This window comes from Eptesicus fuscus, chromosome 21 (genome assembly GCF_027574615.1).
Source record: "Eptesicus fuscus isolate TK198812 chromosome 21, DD_ASM_mEF_20220401, whole genome shotgun sequence".
In the NCBI taxonomy this organism is placed as follows: domain Eukaryota; kingdom Metazoa; phylum Chordata; class Mammalia; order Chiroptera; family Vespertilionidae; genus Eptesicus; species Eptesicus fuscus.
This window is the reverse complement of record NC_072493.1, coordinates 36,663,063-36,690,806: the sequence shown is the minus strand read 5'-3', so window position 1 is coordinate 36,690,806 and position 27,744 is coordinate 36,663,063. Positions and strand designations below refer to the sequence as shown.

The following is a 27,744-nucleotide window of genomic DNA, read 5'->3' as shown; positions in this document are numbered from 1 at the left end:
TGGGTTGCAGGCTCAATCCCCAGTAAGGGGCGTGCAGGAGGCAGCCAACCAATGGTTCTCTCTCATTGTTGATGTTTCTATCTCTCTCTCTCCCTTCCTCTCTGAAATAAAAAAAGAAAGAAACTTTTGTAAGGCCCTAGCTGGTTTAGCTCAGTGGATAGAGCATCAGCCTGTGGATCGAAGGGTCCCGGGTTCAATTCCGGTCAAGGCACGTACCTCAGTTGCAGGCTCCACTCAGGCCCCAGCCCTGGTCAGGGCGCGTGCAGGAGACAACCAATCTATGTGTTTCTCTCACATTGATGTTTCTCTCTGTCTTTCCCTCTCTCTTCGAACTCTCTAAAAATCAATGGAAAAAATATCCTCCAGTGAGGATTTAGGAAAAAAAAAAAGAAAGAAAGAAAGAAACTTGTATAAGGTCACAGCTAGCAAGTGGCAGAAGAGAGACTCAAACCCAGGCAGTCTGGCTCCCAGAATTGTCAGTTTAACCACTTCTCTGCAGTGCCCCTCATTTGAGGGCAGGGGCCTAGAGCAAGAAGGGGGCATATTTGCTTGGCTACATTTGACCCAATAATTATAGATGAGACTTACCTGGGGGTGTGAGTTGGTGACTTGTGGCAGTATAGGGTAGGGCACACACAGAGAGGTTTCAGGACATGCAAAGAGTGGACACGGCCTTAGGCACAGTAGGGGAATCATCCCCAGTGGGCTATTGTGGGGTGTGGTGCAGGAATATGTAGTTGAAGGGCTTGGAAATTGTCTCAGAAGATATATGCAGCTAGGAGATGAATTTACCCAAAGATGTGACATGCAGATAAAGGGAGTGGCCTGTACACAAATCGTTTCCCTGAAAGGGTAGGGATATAAGAGGAACTAGAGGGCCCTGGCTGGTTTGGTTCAGTGGCTAGAGTGTCAGCCTGTGGACTGAAAGGTCCCAGGTTTGATTCTGGTCAAGGGCACATGCCCGGGTTGCGGGCTTGATCCCCAATAGGGGGTGTGCAGGAGGCAGCCAATCAATGATTCTCTCTCATCATTGATGTTTCTATCTCTCTCCCTCTCCCTTCCTCTCTGAAATCAATAATTACACACATACACACACACACACACTAGAGGCCCAATGCACAAAGATTCATGCAAGAATGGGCCTTCCTTCCCCTGGCTCCTGGCACCGCCTTCGCTCTGGCCGGAGCCACCTTTCTGCCTTCCCACGCTGCCCAGAGGTCCAGAGCGGCTGGGGTGGTGCAGGATGCCTACTTCCCATCCCGCCCCGCCCCCAGCTGCTAGGCGCCTGTATATGCAAACTAACCCGCCAGCTTTGTTGGGTTAATTTGCATACTCACCCCTGATTGGCTGGTGGGCGTTGCAAAGGTACGGTCAATTAGCATGTTGCTCTTTTATTAGTGTAGATATATATATTTTCTTTTTATAAAGAGGAACTAGAGGCTCAGTTGGTTGGATAGTCAAGGTTGCAGGTTCAATCCCCAGTCAGGGCACATACAATAATCAAGCGAGGAATTCAGAAATAAGTGAAACAACAAAAAGCACTGCTTTTCTCTCTCTCCTGCCCCTCTATCTCTCCCTCTTCTTCTCTCCCTTCCTTTCTCTCTAAAGTCATAAAGATAGGGGGTGTGAGTTGACCACTTGTGAGGGTGGGGCATCTGGTAGGGGGTGGGGCTTGTAGTAATGGGGCCCCTTCAAGGATGAAAGTATGTACATAAGAGACCTTGAATGGCAGTTGTTGCTACCCTAATATGGTGAGACACTGCTAGAGGGTGTTTCCATTTAGGGTAGGGCATAAAAGCTATAGCACTCCTCTCATTCAAGAGCTAGGATATGTAGATGAGGGAGTATGATTGACAGATCGTGTTCTAACTAGGCAATAAGACAGACAGGGGGTTGGTCTGAGGGCAGGGCATGCAGATGAAAGGCGTGGCCTGTAGCAGTGCTCCTGAGAAGTTAGAAATTTGTTGCTTGCGTGGCTGCTGTCCTGGTAAAGGGTGAGATACTGGTAGGAGCGCATGGCTTGGTTCCCACTGGTCACCGTAGGTGGGACATACAAGTGAAATGGCTTGGTTCCGAGTAGAGCTAACCCCATGCTGATCCTGCCCCTTCCCACAGGATGATCCCCTCCACCAGCCAGACCTTCCTGGTGAATGACCTGGCGGCAGGCCGCGCCTACGATTTGTGCGTGCTGGCCGTCTACGACGATGGTGCCACGGCGCTGCCCGCCACGCGCGTGGTGGGCTGCGTGCAGTTTACCACGGCTGGGGATCCCGCGCCCTGCCGCCCGCTGAGGGCCCACTTCTTGGGCGGCACCATGATCATTGCCATCGGTGGCGTCATCGTCGCCTCGGTCCTCGTCTTCATCGTTCTGCTCATGATCCGCTACAAGGTCTATGGCGACGGAGATGGCCGCCGCGTCAAGGGCGCCTCCAGGTCACCCCCGCGCGTCAGCCACGTGTGCTCGCAAACCAACGGTGCAGGCGCGCCCCCGGCCCCGCCGCCGGCGCAGGAGTGCTACGTGGCGCTCCGCGAGGAGGCGTCCCCGGCGGCGGCAGCGGCCGTGGAGGTGGAAGCCAAGACCGCGGTGGTGGAGCCGGCAGCTTCCGCAGACCCAGAGGCCGCCTTTGGACGCTCCCTGGGCGGCTCGGCCACCTCGCTGTGTCTCCTGCCATCGGAGGAAGCCTCTGGGGAGGAGTCTCGAGCCGCCGCGGGCCCTCGGAGGAGCCGCTCAGGGGCCTTGAAGCCGCCAGCTGCGGCGCCCTCCACGCTAGCCCTGGTTCCCGGGGCGGCCCGGCCTCGGCCGCAGCAGCGCTATTCGTTTGACGGGGACTACGGGGTGCTCTTCCAGAGCCACAGCTACCCGCGCCGCGCCCGGCGGACAAAGCGCCACCGGTCCACACCGCACCTGGACGTGGCCGGAGCGGGCGTGGCCGGGGAGGACGGAGAGCTGGGGCTGGGCTCTGTCCGCGCGCGCCTGGCCTTCACCAGCACCGAGTGGATGCTGGAGAGTACCGTGTGAGCGGCTGGCGGCGGCGGGCACCGGGGCCTCCCGGTGCCACGGACAGGACAAACGCTGAGCTGGCTGCCCAGGCCCTGGGGCAGGACTGGAGGGAAAAAGCACAGCGCCGAGACCTCTGACTGGAGGGGAGGTAGGCCCTTCTCCCGAGGGGGCGCTGCGCCTCCGGCTAAGGCTCCAGGCCATGCACCGTGTCCTGGGGAGTTAGGGAGCAGGCCGCCGGGCTCTCCTCCCGGGAGAACTCCTCGCCCCCTCTTGTCCCTCCCCCAGCGCGCTCGCGGACCTCGCCGGAGCTGGTGCCTTACACAGCGAAGCGCGGGGAGGGGCAGGGCCCCCCCACACTGCAGCACTGAGACACGAGCCTCCTCCCCCTGCCCGGGACCAGGGGCAGGGACGAGGGGCCCATTTCTTGTATCTGGCTGGACTAGATCCTATTCTGTCCCGCGGCGGCCTCCAAAGCCCCACCCCCCAGCCCAGTCACCTCTCTGATCCCGTAGGGTCTGGCTTGGGGTCCCCCTTTTCTCTGTTCCCCTCTTCTGTGTCTATCCTGCTCTCTTGTCTTCTCTGTCTCATGTCTCTGCTCTTCTCTATTTGTCTCTTTTTTCTCTGTCCCGTCGTCTCTTCTCCTGCCCTCCCACATTTTGTCCAGTCTCTTTGTCTCTCCGGGATTACCTCCCCCCACTACACATTCTCCCGGGCAGGTCCCACTGGAAGGACCAGACTCTCCCTATTCCTTCCTTTTTCCTCAAGTAAATCCCCACATGAATAAAATCCAAAACAAAGTCCTCCCTACGGAGCCAGGACCCCCGCCGCAGCAGAATTAAATTTTTTTCTGTGTCCGAGGGCGCTCTACTGACCTCTGTGTGTGCCCCTGTGTCGTGTGTGTGTGTGTGTGTGTGTGTGTGTGTGTGTGTGTGTGTGACCTAGATCACAGCATAAGGATTAAGTGAGACTGAAGGAAGGATGGCTAACTGGGACCAGGAAGACTTGCAGGCAATTTCCTATCCTCTGAGAGACTTAAAGGTGGGAAATAATAATAAAATGATAATAGCTAACATTTAGTGAGCGCTTACTGTGTGCCAAGCACTTTAAGTAATTTAATCCTCACAACAACCCTAGAACATATTATCCCACTTTGCAGATGAGAAAATTGATGCCCAGAAACGTCTCAAGATCATATAACCAGAAGGTGGCAAAGTTGGGGTTTGAAAAGGCAGGCAGCCTGACTTCTGAATCTGTCCTCCTAACCACAGAATTCTGCTGAGCAGTTAGTGAATGCTCATTCCACATAGAGGCATTGTGCTAAGCACAGCTCCTTTCTGAGGTTGGGCAACTGTCCAAGGTCGGTATCTTTGGTTCCATTTTATAGACAGGAATCTGAACCAAGGGAGAATTGAAGTCACTTGCCCAAAGAACCCAGTGAGAAAATAGTGGAACTGGCCGTGTGATCCCAGGGTCTTATCTGTTCCTTACCACTACACTGTTGCATCTGGAGACTGGGGAATGACCCCAAGGACAGCTGAGCACAAGTATCCCAAGCCAGCCTGGTGAGGGAGGAAGGAGGGAAAGAGCTCATTGGTTACTGTCTGGAATATATGAGGGATTGAAAGTGGAGAAGGGGCCTGCTCGGGGGCACAGACGATGGTATGGCGAGGGGAGTTTCAGTTAAGGCTGAGGATTGAGGCTGGGGAAGGAAAGTTGGTTGGGGGCTACCCTAATCCTTGAGGGGTGCTCCTGATCCTGGAGAAGGAAGAGACTTCATGCCAGCCAGGGCCCCCCTGAGGCCTGGGGAGGAGGAGAGAAAGACAGAAATAGAAACAGCAGGAGGGAGGGGGAAGATCTGGGCAGACAGGGTGGGAGACATCAAGGACAAAGGCACCAGAGAACCACAGGCCAGGAGGCTCCCTCACCCAGTGACCCAGCCACACTTATCTATCTCGGTCATCATGACTCCTGGGTACTGAGGGCTTCCCACGTGCTAGGCACTGAGCTCACAAACCCTCCCTGGTGCATGGGCAAGGGGGGGAGGGGAAGGGACATCTGTAATACTCTCAACAATAAAGATTGAAAGAAGAGCTTGCAACCCAGCGCCAGGCACAAACACAAAATGAAGTTACTTTCATAGTAAGCATGATCACATTTATACTCTGCAGCTGACGTGTAGTGTGTGCATCTATGTTTCTAGAAGAGGAAATAGTTTAGATGTTAAGGAGCTTGCCCAAGATCATACAGCCAGTAAACAGCAGAGTTGTGATTGGAAAGTTTACTGCCTCGAAATCCTGCACACCTGATCATCTGGCTATATTGTCTGAGTCACCCCATAAAACTTTATTGAGCATGCACTATATATGTGGCCCTGCGCAGGAGATACAGCAGTGAACAAAATAGACAAATAAGAAATCCCTGTGGCCTGGTCAGTGTGGCTCAGTGGTTGAGTGTCGACCTATGAACCAGGAGGTTACGGTTCAATTCCTGGTCAGGGCACATGCCTGGGTTGTGAGTTTGATCCCCACTAGGGAGCATGCAGGGGGTAGCTGATCAATGGTTCTCATTGATGTTCTATCCCTCTCCCTGAGATCAATAAAGACATTATATATATAAAATAAAGAAACCCCTGTGCCTTGGGGGGAGGCAGTAAACAAGCAAGTAAATCTGTAATGAGTGTCTGGTGGTAAATAAATGTCATGAAATGAATGAAAACAGGGTGTTGGGACAGAGAATGACTGGCAGGTGTACTTTAGATGGGGGCGGGGGAGGGGGAGAGTATCAAGAAAGGTGATATTAGAGCTGAAGAAATCCATTCTGAAGAGATCCATTGTGGGAAGAGCATTCCTGGCAATGGAAATAGCATGTGCAAAGGCCCTGAGAAAGGATTGTGCTTGGTGTGTTGGAGGCATTGTGTCTGGACTGGAGTGGGAGGAGAGCAGGTGGGAGAGGCAAGCAGGGAGCAGATTCTGCAGAAGCTTGTGGTTTGTGGTCAAGAGTCAAGATTTTATTCTCAGAGCTGTGAGAAGCCAAAGGAAGGCTGTGAGCAGGGGTGGTGTATGGTCTGATTTCTGTGGAGACCCCAGCTGAGGGGTGTGCCTGCCTTCAAAACAAAATCGGGAACTGTCATCTCAGAACCTGGCATCCATCCATCAACATATTTGGGGCCCACATGGTCCCTGGTTTAGGACATCCACCACCTTCTTTCTCCTGTAACCCTAAGCCCTTTGTTTAGTAGCGAATTAATGCCAATGATATACTCTTCAAAACTGAGAGCTTGAAAACCAAGGAACGGGTACAGCAATGAGAGAGGGCATTGGATTTTCCAAGGGGAGCGTATGAACATCTGCTCTGTGCCTGGCCCTGTGCTGGGCACTGTAGACCCAGCAGTGACCAAGATAGATATAATCCCTGCCCTCCTGGACAGACAGATGGCAATAGGGCGGTGATGGGAGAAGAAAAGGAAACTGTGGGAGCCTTACCCCACCTACAGGTTCAGGGACATATATTAATCAAAGTCATTTGGTAGCAAGTCACAGGAACACAGCTTAACAGAAGAGACATAAAAAGCAGGGATTTATTGGCTCTATAACTGGGAAGGAAACAATTTAGGGTAGACTCACAAGGAGACTGGACCCCAGACTCAACTCCGTCAAGACACTCTCCTACGCATTTCTCTGTTTGTCTCAGCTCACAGTCATTCCCTTCAACTGCATGTGCTGGGAAAGTGGCCATTTATCTGCAGACACAAACCCAATCCTTCCAGTGCCATAGCCCAGTGGGAAAACGGCAAACTCTCCAGTATACATGAAACCACAACAACAACATCCCAGGCCAGGGCTCCGATTGGACTGATTGGGGTCACATGCCACCCTTGCACTGGTTGTGGCTTCCAAGGGAATGGAACGATTTGATTGGCCAGGTAGGGGTTAGTTTAGCCCTCAGTATTCAGGTGTCCAGGTTGGGTGGCCTGGGAGAGGGGAGTAGCTAAAGAAATTGTTTTTTAGGTTGAATCAGACGAAATTGCCAGCTTTGTAGGTCGGAAACGGTAGAATATTGGCAATTTCATATGGTTGATCCCAAATTCTTACCAGATGGGAAAGCTTTTGGGCCTATAAAAGTAATATAAATCCCAGTGGACCATTCCGAAGGGTATTTGGAAGAGGAGGTGATATGAACAGACATAGGGATGATAGGTGATATTAACAGACACGGGGAAATTGACAGACATAGGTGATATTAACAGACCTAGGGAAATTAGCCAGGTGAAGACATGGTGGTGGTGGGAGAGTTAGTAGGGCATATTTCCAGCAGAGGAAACAGCTTCTACAAAGGCCGTCATTAGGAAGACCAGAGAAGGCTTGTCACTGTGACCTGTAGATGGGGTAATCTGACTGAGCAAACCTGAGTCTTGTGTCCAACCAAATGAAGGATTGGGAAAGTGAGCTTTCGCAGGAGAAATGGATGCTGAGCAGGTAAAACCTAAATATATCCAGTTCAGAATTTCTTTTTAGGCCTGTGCTTCTCCAAGTGGATTTGTAACCTTATTTTTATTACAGCATTCAGATTGAAGAGGGCCACATGCCTGAACTCAGACATGTCCTACAGGATTCAAATTTTTATTATCAAATATTCATTGACCACCTTCTCTGGGCTCTGTGCTGGACATGCAGAGATGGATTTGTGAGGATTCACTAGGCTGCAAACAGAAAACCCAAGTAACACGACTGAAGACATTCAGTTATCTTACTGAAGAGGAATTCTGGAGTTAGAGGGTTTGGAGGTTTGGTGCAACGGCTTATTGATATCAACTAGGACCCATTTCCTACCCTCTGTTTTACCTTCCTGAGAAGGATAGATTCATATTCAATGGCCATCAGAGATCCAGGTCTCACATCCTCATACCAATGAACGAAGTAGGAAGGAAGGGAACAAATGGAAATTTTTTTGTGTGTCAAGGGAGAAAAAATTCTAAAATAATAGGAGTAACAGCAATAAACATATGTATCAAAATTGTTTTAAATTCATTATATAAAGTAACTCATTTAAGAAGCCCTTGCCTTGGCTAGTTTTCTCAGTGGTTAGAGCATTGGCCCACGGACCGGAGGGTCACAGGTTCAATTCCAGGTCAAGAGTGTGTACCTGGATTGCAGGTTTGATCCCCGGCCCTGGTCAGGGCGTGTGGGGGAGGCAACCAAACATTGTGTTTCTCTCATGTCAATGTTGCTCTCTCTCTCTCTCTCTCCCTCTCTCTCTCTCCCCCCCCCTTCCTTCCTCCCTTCCACTCTCTCTCTAAAAAAAAAAAAAAAAAAAAAAATCAATGGAAAAAATAATCTCGGGTGAGGATTAAAAAAAAAAAAAAGAAAAGAAAAGGAGCCCTTTAGACCAATGACCATTCCAAACTGCAAGGGAGTCTGGGGAAGCAGGTGTTGAGGAAGGGGGAAGAAATTTATGCCCTGGGATGGGCACCTTGCTGCCCTCATCCAAACTGGGGTTCTGCCCCTTACAAACCCTATAAGGCAGTAGAGTGGCTGTGGGATTGTATGTAGTTTCTAGTGCATGGCTGTACTCCCGCCTTTATCTCCTAACTGAGAAAACATGAGAATGCACAGGTGTGAGAGTTATGGAATTATGGGGATGATTCTGAAACCCCTGTAATGTGACCAAAACTCAACCATTCAGAAACTTCAGTGGGTTGTGGTGTATTGCCTCATTAAACACACACACACACACACACACACACACACACACACACACTTAGTGGCATAAAACAGAAATTATTTTATTATGCTCCAAGATTCGGTGGCTCAGGAACCTGATCACGGCCGAGTAGGAATGGCTTGTCTCTGCCCCAGTTGGGAGCTGGAAACATCTGAACACGTGTCTGGTTCCTGAGCTGGGATGACTGCAAAGCTGAGGTCAGCTGGGATTGTCACCCAGAGGATGTTCGCGTGGCCTCTCCATGCGCTTGGGTTTCTCGTCGGAGCCTGGCAGTTGGGTTCCAAGAGGGACAGTTTGAGATGTGTGTCCCGAGAGAGGTAGGTGGGACAGATGCGGGAAGCCACACGCCTTGACTTCCAACATTCCGTTGGGTGAAGAAGTCACAAATACGGGTTCGATGAGAGGAACACATTGACTCTACCTCTCGAAGGGAGAAATATGTCCAAGGATTGGCGGTCCCTTTTCAAAAACCACAACACACGTTGTGCGCGAGCTGCAGAGGCCAGCATGCTATTTAACAACTACATTGTTGTTAGAATCCGAGTGCACACTAGCCTCGCATTAGAGCAGATCATGGAACACCTCTCCCACCCCCGTATCAGATGCTAATTCTTTGATTTCTGAATTGTGGGGAGGTATAGGGGTTCCAGGGCGATGGCTGGGATTGCATGGGTGAGATGACCTGCTTAGGGGGATCTTGGCGAAATAGCTATTTTCCAACTGGCATGAAAGTGTTCCAGTATTTTAACAACAGAAACTGTGCTCCTATTGCGGGGGGTTGGCACTGGATATCAGTCCTGCAAGAGATTCACAACCTTGGAACCTCCATGTGGCATTTTAGGCTGCTCCCTAGTTCTGTCTCCCACCTTTTCCCTTCTGGAAGAGCTCTGAATTTGTTTTAGGAATTCACTCTCCCTGGGACACATTTTCCCTAGCCTCAGAGGTGGATGTTGATTAGTCTAACACCATCTTTGTAATTATATCTGCCTTGCCAGTGATTGGGTTAGACCTGGGCATATGACTAAATTTTAGCCAATGAGGCAAGCATGTACATCCAACAGGGAGTTTCTCTGGAAGATTTTCTTTGCTTCTAAAAACTGCGAAAGCCCTGGCCAGTTTGGCTCAGTGGATAGAGCATTGGCCTGTGAACTGAAGGGTCCCGGGGTTCGATTCCTTGGGTTGCAGGCTCCCCCCTGGTCCAATGTGTTGTATTTCTCTGTCTTTCCCTCTCTCTTCCACTCTCCCTATAAATCAATGAAAACATATCCTTGGGTGAGGATTAAAAAGAAATCAACATTTACAGCACTTAAGAGATGGTATTTGAGGAACAAGATAACAATGAGGAGTGCAGAGGTGTGCCCTGAGGGGTCTTGGAAAGGAGATCACTCAGACCTTTCAAAGGTATGTTCTCTTCGAAGCAAAAAGACAATGGACAGGCTCCTTTAAGGTAAAGATTGACCTTTGTCAAAGACTCCACAAGCCTAGGATGTGACTACCTGCTGTGACCTGCTTGTAGTTAGGAGTTTTTCTGTTCAGACCATCATAAGTGGTTACTTTTGGTCTCCGAGTTTATTGGGTCTGTCATGTTGGCCTCCTCTGAACTGGTCAGGTGTAGTATGTGGCCACACTTCTGAAAACTAAAGACAAAGAAAGAATCTTGAAAGAAACCAAACAGAAATGACATTACATTTTATAGGGGGCAATACTTTGACAGGAGAAAGTGGCACATTTTTCAAGTGCTGAAGGAAAAGAACGACCAACCCAGACTTCCTTATCCAGTGAAAATATTCTTCAGGAAAGGAGGTGAAATAGACATTTTAGCCTGGCCAGTGTGGCTCAGTGGTTGAGCTTCGACCCATGCACCAGGAGGTCACCTGTTCAATTCCAGGTGAGGACACATGCCCGGTGTGAGTGTGTAGGACGCAGCCGATGGATGTTTCTCTCTCATCATTGTTTCTATCTCTCCCTCTCCCTTCTTCTCTCTGAAATCAATAAAATGTTTAAAAAAAAAGAAAAAAAGTAAGAAAGAAAAAGATTTTAAAATAAAGAAAACTAAGAGAATTTGTTACCAGCAGAACTGTATTATAGGACTTGCTCAAGTTCTTCAAACAGAAAGAAAATAGAAGCCAAAGAAAACTCAGAACATTAGAAATGAAGAAAGGCTTATGGGATGAATAAATCTGTAGGTAAATATAATAAACAATCCTCCTTTCAAGTTTTTTAAAAAATATTTTTATTGCCTTGGCAGGGATGTGGGATCAATTCCTGGTCAAGGGCACATACCTGTGTTGCAGGTTCCATCTCCAGCCCCAGTCAGGGTGCATGTGGGAGGCATCCAATCAAATTGTCTCTCTTACATCCATGTTTCTCTCTCTCCCTTCCTCCCTTCCATTCTCTCTAAAGAAATCAGTGGGGAAAATATCCTCAGGTGAGGATTAACCAGATAAATAAATAAAAATAAAGTTAGCCGAAACCGGTTTGGCTCAGTGGATAGAGCGTAGGCCTGTGGACTCAAGGGTCCCAGGTTCGATTCCGGTCAAGGGCATGTACCTTGGTTGCGGGCACATCCCCAGTAGGGGGTGTGCAGGAGGCAGCTGATCGATGTTTCTCTCTCATCGATGTTTCTAACTCTCTATCCCTCTCTCTTCCTCTCTGTAAAAAATCAATAAAATTAAAAAGAAATAAAGTTAAAAACTTAAATATCTCTCTATATAAAACCCTAATATGCAAATAGATCGAATGGTGGAACAACCAAACAACCGAACAACCGGTTGCTGACATGCGCTGACTACCAGTGGGCACATGCGGAACATGGCGGGTGTCGGCCATGGTGGGATGGTGGAGCAGGTGAGCAGGGGCACCAGACCAAGGCAGGATGCTGGTCGCTGTCATCGGGGCAAGCCTCTGGTGGTTACTGAAAATTCTTTGCTCCCGTGTGTGCAGTGGTCCCATCTGGCGCTCACACCTACTGCTGGCGCTGGCCCCACTTGCACCCGCTGCTGGTGTCTGGTGCCGGCTCGGCGCCATCAGCGGGTGTGAACAGCAACTACTGGCCCCAATTGCCCCTCAGGGCTTCTCCACCTCCTCCTGCTCCTGAGGGGCGATCAGGGCAGCAGTAGCCGCTTGCTCCTGCTGATGGCACCGGCCCCGCTCGTACCCACTGCCGGCACCAGCCCCAATTGCTCTGCGCTGTCAGCGGGTGCGAGTGGGGTTGGGGCCGGTGGTGGCAGCTGCGGGAGGGAGGCTGCCAGCTGAGAGGGGACCGGGGGCTGTGGCAGGAGGGGCCGGGTGGAGGCATGGAGGTTGGGCCGAGACCTGCACCTGTGCCCACCACAGCCTCACAGACCACAGTTCTTTCAAGGTGCACGAATTCATGCACTGGGGCCCTAGTGTGTGTGTGTGTGTGTGTGTGTGTGTGTGTGTGTGTATTGCAGCAGTGCCAAGGATGTTTGACTGCCGGCTTAGGGAGCAGGCCTAAGCCAGTAGTCGGACATCCCCCGAGGGCTCCTAAACTGCGAGAGGGTGCAGGCTACGCTGAGAGATGCCGCTCCCTCAGCTCCCTAGCCTGCTGTTTGGTTGTCCGTCTGGTCATTTTGGTTGTTATGGCCCTGGCTTTTTATATAGTAGGATATAAAAGCCTAAGTGACCAGCTGGTAGCTATGATGCACACTGACCACCAGGGGGCAGACGCTCAATGCAGGAATGAAACCACAGGCATGGAAACATGGAACAGACTGATGAATCTCAGAAGGAAGGGTGGAGAGGAGAGGGTGGGAAGAGATTAACCAAAGATCTATGTGCATACTAGAGGCCTGGTGCACAGATTTGTGCACCGGTGGGGTCCCTCGGCCTGGCCTGTGGGGATCTGGCTGAAACTGGTTCTCCAACATCCCCTGAGGGGTCCTGGATTGCACGAGGGTGCAGGCTAGGCTGAGGGACCCCACCAGTGCATGCATCCATGCACTGGGCTTCTAGTTCTACCTATATCAGTGATGGTGAACCTATGACATGCGTGTCAGCACTGACACGCGTAGCCATTTCTGATGACATGCGGCCGCATGCCGAGGATGAAACATTTGCTGCTCCTGAGGATGAAACATTTGCTTGGAGTCTTGGAGTTAGTTTTTTCCTCAAAGTGACACACTACCTGAGTTATGCTCAGTTTTTTGGCGAAGTTTGACACACCAAGCTCAAAAGGTTGCCCATCACTGACCTATATCATAAAAGGCCTGTGGTTGTGATGCTGTCATAGCATCATGACCAACTACTGGATTCACCAGAAGGTGCATTGATAGGTCCTGTGGCGGCCGCGGTGGGGACTTCTGGAACATCGTGGGGCTCTGGCAGCATCTGAGGAGTGTCACATGGCCCTGCTGGCATGGCCTAGGGGACCCTACACGCGCACGATTTAATTGTGCGCTGGGCCTCTAGTATATATATAAAAAGCTAAGTTGACTTGTGCATGCACAATACATATAAAGCTCTCGCTGGCACCAATCGCACACGTGCATTTCGATCTGTCATTGTCGATCATGAATTTGATTGACACTTCTATTATAAAGAAAGGGTGAATAGCAATATTAAAATATTTCTCCTAATTAATTTCCTTTCAATGTACACAAATACGTGCACCGGGCCACTAGTTTAACCATGAAAAGGAATGAAATTCTGATACATTCTACAACATGGATGAACCTTGAAAACATTATTCTGCATGAAATAAGCCAGACACAAAGGACAAACATTGTATGGCTCCACTTATAAGAAATATATAGGATAGGCAAGTTCATAGAGACAGAAGTAGAATAGTAGTTACCCAGAGCTAGGAGGATGAGAGAAGGGAGAGTTATTGCTTAATGTATACATAGTTTTTATTTGGGATATTGAAAAGTTTTGGAAACAGATAGTGGTAATGGTTGTACAATATCGTGAATGCCCTTAGTGCCATTGAATTGTACACTTAAAAATGGTTAAAATGGCAAACTTTATGTTATATATATTTTACCATAATTAAGGGGAAAAACTACCTTACTGAAAGTATGGTAGTCCAAAGCAAAGAAATATATTTTTTATATATTTTTAAAAAAGTCATAATCCATGACCAAGTTACACTTCATGAGTGGAATGCCGGCTCAGTACTTGAAAACCCATTAGTGGAATCCACCATATTAATAGGCTAAAGAAGAAAAAGCATGTGATCACATTGATCAATGCAGAAAAGGCCTTTGACAAAATCTCACATCCATTTTTTTAAAAATTAATTTTATTTTTATTGATTTCAGAGAGGGAGCGAGTGATAGAAACATCAATGATAAGAATCACTAATCGGCTGCCTCCTGCATCCCCCCTATTGGGGATCAAGCCTGCTACCTGGGCATGTATCCTGATTGGGAATCTGAGCGTGACCTTCTGGTTCATAGGTCAATGCTCAACCACTTAGCCACACCCACCAGGCGAAATCTCATATCCATTTCTAATTAAAAATTCTCAGCAAACTAGAAATAGAAAAGACTTCCTCAACTTGATAATGAGAATCTATAAAAAATTTTCAGCTAACCTTCTATTTTTTATTTTTATTGATTTTTCACAGAGAGGAAGGGAGAGGGATAGAGAGCTAGAAACATCGATGAGAGAGAAACATCAACCAGCTGCCTCCTGCACACCCCCCACCGGGGGATGTGCCAGCAACCAATGTACATGCCCTTGACCTGGAATCGAACCTGGGACCTTCCAGTCCGCAGACCAACGCTCTATCCACTGAGCCAAACCGGTTTCGGCTCAGCTAACCTTATAATGGTGAAATACTAAATCACCCTAAAATCAGGAAGAAGGCAAGGATGACCACTCTCGTCATTCTTGTTATTATTATATTTTTAATACTCACCTGAGGATATGATATGTTTATTGAATTTTTTTTAGAAGAGGAAGATGAGATCGATAGATATAGAGAGAAACATCAATGTGAGAGAGAAACAGTGATCAGTTGCCTTCTATATGTGCCCCGACTGGGTATCAAACCCCCAACCTAGGTATGTGCTTTGATTGGGAATTGAACCCACAACCTTTTGGTGCATGGGGCGATGCTCTAACTAACCGAGCCACTAAGCCAAGGCAAACTTGTTATTTTTACTGTGGAAAAATACACACAACATAAAACTTACCATCTTAACCATTTTTAATTGTACAACGTAGTGATGTTAAATAGATTCACAGTGTTGTGAATCTACCAACATCACCACCAATTATCCACAAAACTCTTTTCATCTTGCAAAACTGAAACTCTGTACTTAATAAACAATAACTTCCCATTTCTCCTCTCCCCCAGCCCCTGGAAATCACCACTTTGTTTTGTCTATATGAATTTGACTACTCTAGGTACCTCATATAAGCGGAATCATACAATTTTGTCATTTTGTTTATTTCATGTTGTCTAATGTCCTTAAGTTTCATCCATGTTGTAGAATGTGTCAGAATTTCCTTCTTTCCTAAGGCTGAATAATATTCCATTGTATGTACAGGGTGTCCCCAAAATATACACACTTTAACAGCTCAATTTTGAAAATGAAATGTATTTTAATAAGTACTGTCTTTATAATTATTCAAAGTGTGTGCATATATTTTTTGGGGACACCCTATATATATCACATTTTGCTTATCCATTGATTAGTCAATGTACACTTGGGTTGTTTCCATCTTTTGGCTATTGCAAATAATGCTATTCTGAACATGGGCATACAAATACCTGCTTTCAATTCTTTTGGTTATACACACAGAAGTGGAATTGTTGAACCCCACATAGTATTTTTAAGTTTTTGAGGAACTGCTATGCTGTTTTCCATAGTGACTGCACCATTTTACATTCCCACTAACAGTGCCCAAAGATTCTAATTTCTCTAATATTCTTGCTGTCTCTTAGGCTCTCTCTCTCTCTCTCTCTCTCTCTCTCTCTCTCTCTCTCTCTCTTTAATAGTAGCCATTCTAGTGTGTGTGAAGTCTCATAACTCTTACTTCACAGAGTACTGGATGTCCTAGATAGTACAAAAGAATAAACAAACAAATAAACAAATGGCATGAAAATTGAAAGGGCAAAAAGATAGCTCCCTATTTGTAGATGGAATGGATGTTTATGTATAAAGCCACCAGGAAACGACAGACTCCTAGAACTTATAAGCGAGTTTAACAGATAACGTAAACACACAAAATCAATTCTATTTCTTTTCTTTTTTAAAAAATACATTTTATTGAGTTTTTACAGAGAGGAAGGGAGAGAGATAGAGAGTTAGAAACATCGATGAGAGAGAAACATTGATCAGCTGCCTCCTGCACACCCCCTACTGGGAATGTGCCCACAACCAAGGTACACGCCCTTGACTGGAATCGAACCCGGGACCTTTCAGTCCGCAGGCTGACGCTCTATCCACTGAGCCAAACCGGCTTTGGCCAATTATATTTCTTTATACCATCAATAAACAATGTGGTGGGCACACAATGCAATATATAGATTTTGTAACATAGAAACCCACACCTGAAACCTGTATGTTCACATTAACCAATGTCACCCCAATACATTTAATTTAAAGCATGTAAAATAAAATAAAATAAAATAAAATAAATAGTTGAGCCCAGCTGGAGTGGCTCAGTTGGTTGAGTGTTGTCCTATGCACCGAAAGGTTGCTGGTTTGATTCCTGGTCAGGGCACATGCCTGGATTACGGGTTTGATCCCCGGGTGAAGCAGGTACGGAAGGCAACCAACTGATTGATGTTTGTCTCTCACATGTATGTTTCCTCTCTCTCTCTCTCTCTCACTCTCTCTCTCTCTCTCCCCACCCCCCTTTCTCTCCCCTTTCCTTTCTCTAAGCATGTGCTCAGGTAAGGATATATATATATATATATATATATATATATATATATATAAATATGCTAATTAACTGGGACACCATAACAGGTCGACCGGACAGGAGGAGGTTGCGCACGCAGTGTCGGGGCGGGGTGGCAAGGGCCTGCCCCCTGGTCGAACTCCTGGAAGAACTCTGGTAGGGGAGACAATTTGCATACTATACTTTTATTATATAGGATTGTTTCCTTGTTAATTTTTTGTCTGGAAGATCTATCTGGTGAAGTTAGCAGGGTGTTAAAGTCTTCACTGTATTGACTGTATTGTTGTTGATCTCTTCCTTAAAGTCCTCTAGAATTTAAAAAAAATATTTTATGCTCCTATATTGGGTGCATATGTGTTTACCAGGGTTATATCCTCTTGTTGGATCAATCCCTTTAGTATTATGTAGTGACCTTTGTTGTCTCTTCTCATGGCCTTCATTGTGAAGTCTATTTTGCCATATATGAATATTGCTACCCTAGTTTTTTGGTTTTTGTTTCCATTTTCATGGAAAAAATTTTCCCATCCCTTCACTCTCATCCTATGTGAGTCTTTTGTTCTGAGGTGGGGCTCTTGTAGACAGCATATAATTGGGTTTTATTTTTTAAATTTATACATCTCTATATCTATCTATCTATCTATCTATCTATCTATCTATCTATCTATCTATCTATCTATCATCTATAATTTATTTCAGAGCAGAAGGAAGAGAGAGAGAGAGAGTGAAACATCAATGATGAGAGAGAATAATTGACTGACTGCCTCCTGCACAGCCCCTACTGGGGATTGAGCCCATCACTTGAGCATATCCCCTGACCTGGAATTGAACCATGACTTCCTGGTTCATAGATTGATGCTCAACCACTGAGCCGTGCCAGCTGTGTTATTTATTGCCATTTTAATTCTGTATTCCTATGTTTTTCTCTATATATTTCTTCTCATTACAGCAGTTTCTTTAGCATTCTTTATAGTGCTGGTTTGGTGGTGATAAATTCCATTAGTCCTTTTTTTTTATGTGAAGCTCTTCATTTCACCATTTATTTTGAATGATAGCCTTGCTGGATCTAGTAATTTTGGTTTCAGATCCTTGCTTTTCATTACCTTGAATACTTCATGCCATTCCCTTCTGGCCTGTAGAGTTTCTGATGAGAAATCAGCTGACAGACTTATGAGAGCTCCTTTGTAGGTAACAAATTGCTTTCCTCTTGCTGCCTTTAAGATTTTCTCTTTGTCTTTAATTTTTGTCATTTTAATTATGATGTATCTGGCATGGGCCTGTTTGGGTTCTTCTTGCTTTGGACTCTCTGTGCCTCCTGGACTTGTGTGACTTTTTCCTTCACCAGGTTAGGTAAGTTTTCTGCCATTATTTCTTTAAACATGTTCTCTTCCCCTTGCTCACTTCCTTCACCTTCTGGAGCACCTATTATGTGAATATTGTTACATTTCATGTTGTCTCACAGCTCCCTTAAACTGTTCTTCTGTCTTTTTCTTTTCTTTTTGTTCTCTTCGTGATTTTTTTCTATTGTGTCTTCTAATTCACTGATCTGATTCTCAGCTACCTCTAATCTGCTGTGTATGCTTTCCATGGTGTTCTTTATGAGTGCTGTCATTCTTTTTTTTTTTATAATATATTTTATTGATTTTTTTACAGAGAGGAAGGGAGAGGGATAGAGAGCTAGAAACACCAATGATGAGAGAGAAACATTGACCAGCTGCCTCCTGCACACCCCCCACCAGGGATGTGCCTGCAACCAATGTACATGCCCTTGACCGGAATCGAACCTGGGACCCTTCAGTCCGCAGACCGACACTCTATCCACTGAGCCAGACCGGTTTCGGCTGAGTGCTGTCATTCTTCATAGTTACTATATCTTTTCTCATTCTATTGAGCAACTTTGCCATCATTATTCTGAACTCTATGTCTGATAAATTTATTATCTCCATTTCATTTAGCTCTTCTGGAGAATTCTCTTGTACTTATTTTGGGGTTGTGTCTAATGATGTTTCTGACTAATTAGATAAGGCAAAGATGCATAGCCTCCAGAGACCCACTTCTGTCTGCCAACTGATTGGATTCAGTCTTGAGTAGCCTAAGACAATCATCCACAGGTGGGGTGAAAGGTTTTTCAACAGGGTGGGGCAATCACTTCTGCCTGGAGACTAATTGTTATTCTCAGTCTCTTAATGGGCCTCAGAAACTCCACAGGGTGGGGTAAGGGGTTTTCCTATAGGGTGGGATAACTGTCTCCCCCCCCCCCTAGCAAAAACTGCCTGGATAGCAAAGGTCCGCCTGAGAAAGATGTCCTCCGCAGCATGAGGGAATGACTCAGCACAGGAAACTGGGGTATCTTCCCTCCGAGTTCTAACCCCAGAGCCCCCAATCCTGGACTCTCCTCACAAAGCTCCAGTTCACCTTGCCCTCCCTTTGCCAGAGCCCAAGGTGAGTGGCTGCACCCAAAATTTTGTGCATTGGTCCTTTAAGAGGATGACTGCATTTCCAACAGCCTCTCCCTGGCAGATACCAACCCTGCTGCTTTTCATAGCCAGATATTATGTGGGCACCTTTCTCAGTTCTGGTGCTCTCTGCTTGGGGGCCCATCTTGGGATTTATACCCCAGAGTTCTCAGTGGCAACCCACCTACATCTGAGATATCTCTCCGGAACTTCAGCTGGTGTCTGTGGGAGCCTGGCCAGGCCTTTCATGCTTCTGCCCTTCCTACCAGTTTCTATGCGGTCTCCACTTTCCATCCTTGATTATCAGGGTTCTCTCCTGCTAGTCTTCAGTTGATTATTTAGGATGGTTTCTTTGTATTTTAGTTGTAATTCCAGTTTGGTCCTGGGAACATTTCTGTGTAGCATCCACTTATTCCACCACCATTTTTTAATTTCTCTGGATCATTGTTTTATAACTACCTATAGTTCTGGCAGGGCTTAACTTGATGGAGCAATTTGTTCTGATACGGCTTGACTTGATGGAGCAATTTGTTCTGACAGGGCTTGACTTGATGGAGAAATTTTGGGGAACATTTTATTCTACCTGTTTCAGTGGTATGAGAGTGGCATCAGTCATACAGAATCCATTTTTATGCAATTTGCTTTTCTTGTTTTGCAGTGCTCCTAGAAAAGGCTGAACTTGTCCTGGGTGGTTCAGCTAGGTGATAGGGAAGCAATACAGGGCATAGGTTTCTATATGGGAGTGAGGGGGCTGTGCCAGTGCCCTTGGAAGGTGATAGTTCATGGCTGCTGGTGTGTTTCAAATGCAACTGAAGACAGGGGTTCTGAGCAGTTTTCCTTGTGTAGTTATCTCATTTTTCCTTTCTTTTCTCCTCATCTTTATAGTAGGGGCTCCACAACATGAAAAGCAGAAGCCTAAGAGGGATGAGAAAGTAAGGGGCATAGACAGATACGAGGGTTAAGCGTTCACGTCAAGTCTTAGGTCCTTGTCCTTTGAAACCACTGGCTTTAGAGGAATCCTCAGATAGAAGCGTGGAGAGAATTGGAATTCGGGTTGTCATGGTGTGGGCTGAGTAGACCATGGTAGTGGTGCGAATCGACCTGCAGCTTCCTCTGAAGAAGGCGTATGTTGCAATGGGAAAGAAAGGCAGCTGAAACACAAGCTCGCAAAACAGGAAGTGTTTAAACCGCATTGGGGGGTCCTGGAGCAGAGGGTCTTTGCATTCTTTAGCGTACCACTTCAGCAGGTTTCTCAACTCGATGGGGTAGAGTTCTCCTGGCAGCATTGCCTTGCAGGTCGAAGAGCAGGGGGATGGGGATGTGGGAGAGCAAGTAGAGCTCCAGCAGCCACTCCAGGCCACACCCGAGCACTGAGTCCCCATCATCCGTTGGTTGGGCCGCGTAGGAGAGGAGGCTGCGCTCACCATGACCACCCACGTGGGAAGCTAATTTTATTTTCTTTAAATGTGTGGTAGCAGTTTATTATTATTATTATTATTATTATTAAATTTAAATTCTTTATTGTTTAAAGTATTACATAAATCTCCTTTCCCCCCATTGACTTCTGCCTGGCCACTCCCCCCCCCCAGCACATGCCCTCACACCCCTACTGTCTGTGTCCGTTGGTTATGCTCATATGCATGGAAATGCCTTTTTTTTTTAGACCTCTGGGAAGTATAACCACCCTTAAGAGATCACATAATCTTGTTAACTAACTTGCAATCCAATCCCCAACTTGCTTTCTCCCACCCTCACGTAATCTTCCTCACATCCCTTCCTTAATTTCAAATGCATAAAAGAAACTGCAAAACTGTTGTTCTCTGGAGCATTTGAGACCTTGCCTCATGCTTTCCTTGCTCCCTGGCATGTGTCATCAGTTTAGCCCAAATAAACTCATAAAAATTCTCTTCAAGTTTGGACTTTCTTATGTCTACAGTGCTTATCCTATACCAGGCATAGCTATATTTATGTGAACTCGTTTAATCCATACTACCACCTTATAGATTACCCTCACTCTACAGATGAGGAAACCAAGATCTCAAGAACCTGCTTACAAACCTCACAGTTAATAATTAGCAGAACTGGGATTGAACCCTATGCTCCTTAAACTTCAACAAGTGTACAAATGGCCTGGGGATTGGTTAAAATGCAGATTTCTGATTCAGTAAGTTGGAGGTAGGATCTCAGATTCTACATTCCTAATACTTTCCCAAGGTGATGCCAAGGGTCTGTGGATCACACTTAGGAGCAAGAGTTTGATTCGTGACATGTTACTGTCTCTTGGCACAGAGCAGCATTTCTCACAGTGTGGGCCCGGGACCAGCAGTATCAGCTTCACCTGGGAACTTGTTAGAATATAAATTCTCTGAGATATCGAGTCAGAAATTCTGGATGTGGGTTCTAGCAACCTATGTTTTAGCAAGATCTCAAGCTGATTCAGATGCACCTGAAGATTTGAGAACCATGGATAGAATGCAATGAGACCAGTCACATCTCTGGGATAGCAGCCCAGACTGTTTTATCTTAGGGTTCCCCTGGTAATTAGAACAGGGAAGGCCATGAACCACTGAGTTGGCCAGAGGGACAATTTCAGTTTATTTAAGTAAAGCAAATACAACACCTGAATTTGGAACTTGCCACAGGTTTTGGCAGGACTGGGGAAATTCAGGTGGGTGGTGGCCAGGAGATGACAGATGGGAGACTGAATTTGAAAGAGAAACAGAAAGGAGGCTACAGGAGGGAGCCTGGATTTCTGGAAAGAGACCTGTGGACTGGCAAATCCTTAGCACCCTTAGAGTGGTGGGAGGGGAGGAAGTTCCCCTTAGTCACCTCTATTTTTCTTGTAAAGGGCAGATGGTTTTAAAGAAATTTGGGCATAGTAGAGGCCTTTCTTGGAATCTTAGGAGACACAGAGACATGTAGGGTTTTGGAGGTGCCAGAACAAAGGTGGGTTTGAATGAGTTGTCTCAAACACCCTATAAGAAATAATGTCAGTGGTACATAAATGTGTAAGTGCTTTATACCCATGATTATATAGACTCCTTATGATGACACCAGGCAGTTAGTAGTGTTCTCTTTTTCCTGTTGATGCACTTGAGGCTTCATTGTAAATAAACATCAAGTGATCCTTGACCAACATCATTCTCTCTCTCTCTCACACACACACACACACACACACACACCACACAACGCACAGACAATTCATCAGCAAAACCTGCTGGTTATACTTTCAAAGTGTTTCCAAATTCACCCACTTCTCAGTCTCTCCACGCGCCCATCCCGGCCCTGTCTGTGGTTACCTCCTACTGGATGATCATAGCAGCCTCTACCCTGGTCGCTCCCTGCTTGGCATGTTTTCCACATACAGTCAAAGATTATGTCTCCTCTCTATTTAAATTCCTCTCATAGCTCCCAGTTCACTCAGTAAAAGTCAAACTCCCTGCCATGGCTTACACAGCCCTTTAAGATCTGGCCCCTCCAGGCCTTCTAACTTCGTTTCCCTCTTCCTTCCCCCTTTGCTGCCACATGGCCTCATTGCTGTCTCCTGAACAAACCCCTTCCTGCCTGTATCCATCAGGGCTCTTAATTGTCAGGAACAGAATCCACAATAACTAGCTTGAGCAGTAAAGACATCCAGCTAGAGACATTGGGAAGCTAATAGATTATTAGAGAGTTAGATTAGAAAGCTAATAACCTGGAATAATACCCAAACACACCACAAGGGCCTCTTGGGGGCAGGGGTGGGGGGGGCTGTATTGGCTGCTTAGAACCTCTGATGGTCAGGTCCAGATTCCAGGAAGCTCCTTCACAATCTCCCTCAAAAAACCAGAGGCTTCTATTGCAGAGGCCACCAGCTGACTGCTCTCCATTTTTGTGGCCATTTCCTCTTGTGGCTCACTTTTTTTTTTAACAACAAAAACCAACATTTATTGAGTACTGTTATCTCTGAGCTACTATTATTTGCTTCATTTAATTCTCACAGTCACTCCATGAAGTAGGTATTATTTTTATCCCAGTTTTATAGATGAGAAAGCTGAGGATCAGCAAAGTGACATAACCTACTCAAGGTCAAATAGTCTGTAAGTGGGGAAGCCAGGCCTCATACTCAAGTCTGCCTCATGTATTTGATACGTCTTATTCCTACCTGACATTGTTTTATATATTTTTTTGGTAATAGCTTTATCGAGTTATAATTCACATACCATATAACTCACTCATTTAAAATGTATAATTCAATGGATTTTATTTTATTTTATTTTATTTTATTTTTTTTAATCTTTTTTTTTAAAATATATTTTATTGATTTTTACAGGGAGGAAGGGAGAGGGATAGAGAGCTAGAAACATCGATTAGAGAGAAACATCGACCAGCTGCCTCCTGCACACCCCCCACTGGGGATGTGCCCGCAACCAAGGTACATGCCCTTGACCGGAATCGAACCTGGGACCTTCAGTCCGAAGGCCGACACTCTATCCACTGAGCCAAACCGGTTTCGGCAATTCAATGGCTTTTAATAGAGTCACAGAGTTGTGAATCCACCACCACAATCAATTTTAGAATATTTTCATCACCCCCAAAAGAAATCCTATATACTTTAGCAGTCACCCCTCATTTCTCCACACCCCTTCCTTGAACCCAGCCCAAGACAACCATTACTTTACTTTCTATTTCTATGGATTTGACTCTTCTAGACATTTCATGCAAACTAAATTATATGTATGTGGTCTTTTATGTCTGGCTTCTTTCACTTAGTTTAACGTTTTAAGCTTCATCCATGTTGTAGCACGTGCCAGGACTTCATTCCCTTTTATGGCTGATAGTATTCTATTGCATGGCTATAACACATTTTGTTTGTCCATTCATTAGTTAGTGGACTTTGAAGTTGTTTCCATTCAATGGCTATTATGAATAATGCTGTGATGACCATTGGTATACTAGTTTTTTGTGTGGATATATGTTTTTATTTCTCTTGGGGATCGTGGCCCACTTTTTAAAAAAATCTAAAATGTATTTATCGGAATAGTTTCCCCACTCATCTTTTTTTTTTTTTAAGTTTTTTTAATTTTATTTTTAAAAAATCCCCTATGTCTTTTCCCTGTTTGCTGACAGCTTCCCCCATTTTCTTTTTCTTTTTTAAAAATATATTTTATTGATTTTTTACAGAGAGGAAAGGAGAGGGATAGAGAGTTAGAAACATAGATCAGCTGCCTCCTGCACACCTCCCACTGGGGATGTGCCTGCAACCAAGGTACATGCCCTTGACCGGAATCGAACCTGGGACCTTTCAGTCCGCAGGCCAACACTCTATCCACTGAGCCAAACCGGTTCTGGCCCCACTCATCTTGATTCGGGTGCTTTTAGTGCTGCTTCCTTCTGAAGCCCCTCATCTGTCAGCCCGGATTTCCCTCCTGTAGGCCGACAGCACAGTGGAGCAGCCCATACACAAAATCACTCTCTGGCTAAAGACAGTTGTGATGTTATAGCATCTTGGCATTTCACATCCATGAAGTCGGAACTGGGCTCTGCCCCAGGTGCTTCTTCGTGTGTTTTCTCTCCTCTTCTGGAGAAGGATGGAGATCCTTGGCGAGCAGTGTGTGTTGTGGGGTCATGGTCACCACGGGAAAAGTGGCTCACTTTGGACACAGGATGATGTGGATGCATCTGATCGGTAGAGGAATCTTCTGAGAATAGAGAATGTCAGCTCCTAAAGGACAAAGACTGTCTGATTCCTGGGGTAGTCTAATGTCCTTCTCCCTGCCCAGCTTCCCCTGGGACCTATGGGACATGAGGCTTCAATAAAAGGTTAAGGAATTTAATGGTCTCTTCTCTCTCTCCTTTTTTGTTATATTACATATGTCTCCTTTTTCCTCGATTGACCCCCCCCTCCCCATCACTCCCAGCCCCCAGGACAAGGCCCCACTGCCCCAGTGCCTGTGTCCATTGGTTATGCTAATATGCACGCATACAAGTCCTTTGGTTGATCTCTAACACCCCCCCTCCCCTGCCTTCTCTCTGAGGTTGGACGTTCTGTTCAGTGTTACCTTGTCTCTGGATCTATTTTTGTTCATCAGTTTATGTTGATCATTATATCCCACATATGAGTGAGATCATGTGCTATTTATTTTTCTCTGACTGGCTTATTTTGCTTAGCATAATGCTCTCTAGTTCCATCCATGCTGTTGCAAATGGTAAGAATTACTTATTTTTTATGGCAGTGTAGTATTCCATTGTGTAGATGTACCACAGTTTTTTAATCCACTCATCTGCTGATGGGCACTTGGGCTGTTTCCAGATCTTAGCTATTGTAAATTGTGCTGCTATGAACATAGGGGTGCATATGTCCTTTCTGATTGGTGTTTTTGGTTTCTTGGGATATATGCCTAGAAGAGGATTACTGGGTCAAATGGGAGTTCCATTTTCAACTTTTTGAGGAAACTCCATACTGTTCTCCACAGTGGCTGCACCAGTCTGCATTCCCACCAGCAGTGCACGAGGGTTCCTTTTTCTCAGCATCCTCCCCAGCACTTGTCATTTGTTGATTTATAGATGATTGCCATTCTGACAGTTGTGAGGTGGTGCCTCATTGTTGTTTTGATTTGCATCTCTTGGATGATTAGTGACTTTGAGCGTGTTTTCATATGTCTCTTGGCCGTCTGTATGTCCTCTTTCAAGAAGTGTCTATTTAGGTCCTTTGCTCATTTTTTGATTGGATTGTTAATCTTCCTTTTGTTAAGTTGTATGAATTCCCTGTAAACTTTGGAGATTAAGCCCTTATCTGAGGTAGCATTGGTAAATATGTTCTCCCATGCAGTGGGCTTTCTTGTTGTTTTGTTGATGGTTTCTTTTGCTGTGCAGAAGCCTTTTATTTTGATGTAGTCCCATTTGTTTATTTTCTCCTTAGTTTCCATTGCTCTAGAGCTGTATAGGTAAAGATATTGCTACGACAAATGTCTGATATTTTGCTGCCTATGGAGTCTTCTAATATTTTTATGGTTTCCCATCTTACATTTAAGTCCTTTAATCATTTTGAGTTTATTTTTGTGTATGGTGTATGTTGGTGATCTAGTTTCATTTTTTTGGAATGTATCTGACCAATTTTCCCAGCACCATTTATTGAAGAAACTGTCTTGACTCCATTGTATGCTATTGCCTCCTTTGTCAAATGTTAATTGAGCCTAATGGCTTGGCTCTATTTCTGGGTTCTCTGCTCTGTTCCATTGGTCTATATGTCTGGTCTTGTGCCAGTACCAGGCAGTTTTGAGAACGGTAGTTTTGTAATATAGCTTGATATCTGTCTCTTCTCTTAAAAAATATACATTTTTTATTGATTTCAGAGAGGAAAGGAGAGGGAGAGAGAGACAAGAACATCAGTGATGAAAGAGAGTCATCGATTGGCTTCCTCCTGCATGCCCCACACTAGGTACAGTGTCCCAACCTGGATTTGACCACAACCTCTGGTTCACAGGTCGACACTCAACCACTGAGCCATGCTGGTTAGGCTGTGACATGCTTCTTTGTCTCTGCATTTTGGCTGTTTCCCTGTGCTTGTTCTATGTATTAGGTAGATCTGCTATGTCTCCCAAACTTGATAGAGTGGCCTTGTGTAGTAAGTGTACTATAGGCCCAGTGGCTCAGCCTCCCCAGTCACCTGAGCTAGGTGCTCCAGGTGTGCCCGTGTGTGGACTATGTGCACGGTCTTGTGGTAGTTGAGCCTTCATTGCTGATGGCATCACTGGAAGGGATTGACCCCTGACCCAGGCCAATTAGCTGTGAGAACCAGCTGTGACTACAGTGAGAGATGCTGTGCAGAAGCCAACCCTATAGAGCAAGACTTGCTTCAGTGGGGCTTTGGTGCTTACTGAGTCCACCCCTTGAATGTGTCAATTGTGGAGGTGGTAGGGTTGTAATCCAGTGTGGTTGAAACTGACCACCGGGAACCCTGGCTCTGGAGCCTCCCGGGAGGTGCAAAGTCAGCCACTGCCTTTACCTTGCCCAGGGCCACCCAGCATTAGCTACAAAGAATTCTGCACATGGCCGCCACTTGTGTTGGGCTTGGAGGTGCCCAGGAAACACCAAGGTATGAACCAAGGTGGACTGTGGCTAGTGCTGGGTCTGGGGCCACTTATTGAGAGGTATGGGACATGCTGATGCCAATGATGCTTGTTTGAGATATTTTAGGAAAGCATGAGGCAAGAGAGGCCAGTTGTATGGAAAAGCCACTGGGAATGACTTGGATGAGCCTGCAAGTAGGGAGGGGTGGGGTCTCAGGGAATCAGCAGAGCAGGGTGAAAACTGTGAGCCAGGTTGATGGAGATTCAGATACTGTGTCCACCTGCTGGCTCTGTGGCGGGGAGGGCTCAGCAAAGCAACACTGGCCTCTGCCAGCACTTCTGTTTGGGAGAAAGCTGTCCCTCCAGCTCTTGCCCTGATTCCAGACAAGTTAGTTCCTCCCTGAATGTCCCAGGTTCCTTTCAAGCTGCTGCCCCAGCGCTGGAGCTCAGAGGGAGTGAGTCCGAATCAATCTGTGCACCCCAGACCTTTAAGAGGAACTGCCTGGGACTCCAGCATCCTCTGTGTCTCTCAGCCACAATCCTTGCTGGTTTTTACAGCCAGAAGTTGCAGGTATTTCTCTTTTCAGTACTGGAACCCTGATGTGGGATTGAGACCCCTCCCTCCTTAGAGAAACCTCCA

General features: G+C 46.2%; 1 protein-coding gene and 1 pseudogene across 3 annotated transcripts in view; one reads left to right on the top strand and one right to left on the bottom strand.

Moving 5' to 3' along the window:
- Positions 1–27,744, top strand: part of LRFN1 (leucine rich repeat and fibronectin type III domain containing 1) — a 65,388-nt gene that overhangs the window by 7,439 nt on the left and 30,205 nt on the right. The window contains exons 2-3 of one of the 3 annotated variants that reach the window (XR_008554976.1): positions 2,116–3,149; positions 7,561–7,691. Coding sequence is in view for 1 of the 3 variants with exons in the window: in XM_054710896.1 (XP_054566871.1) it covers positions 2,116–3,019 (904 nt within the window). In the remaining 2 variants the exon portion in view is untranslated. Of the gene's footprint in view, positions 1–2,115; positions 3,859–7,560; positions 7,692–27,744 lie in introns of those variants that run through there. The other 2 variants (XR_008554977.1, XM_054710896.1) reach the window with 2 other exon arrangements.
- On the bottom strand, positions 19,905–20,899 carry LOC103284706 (sigma intracellular receptor 2-like; annotated as a pseudogene).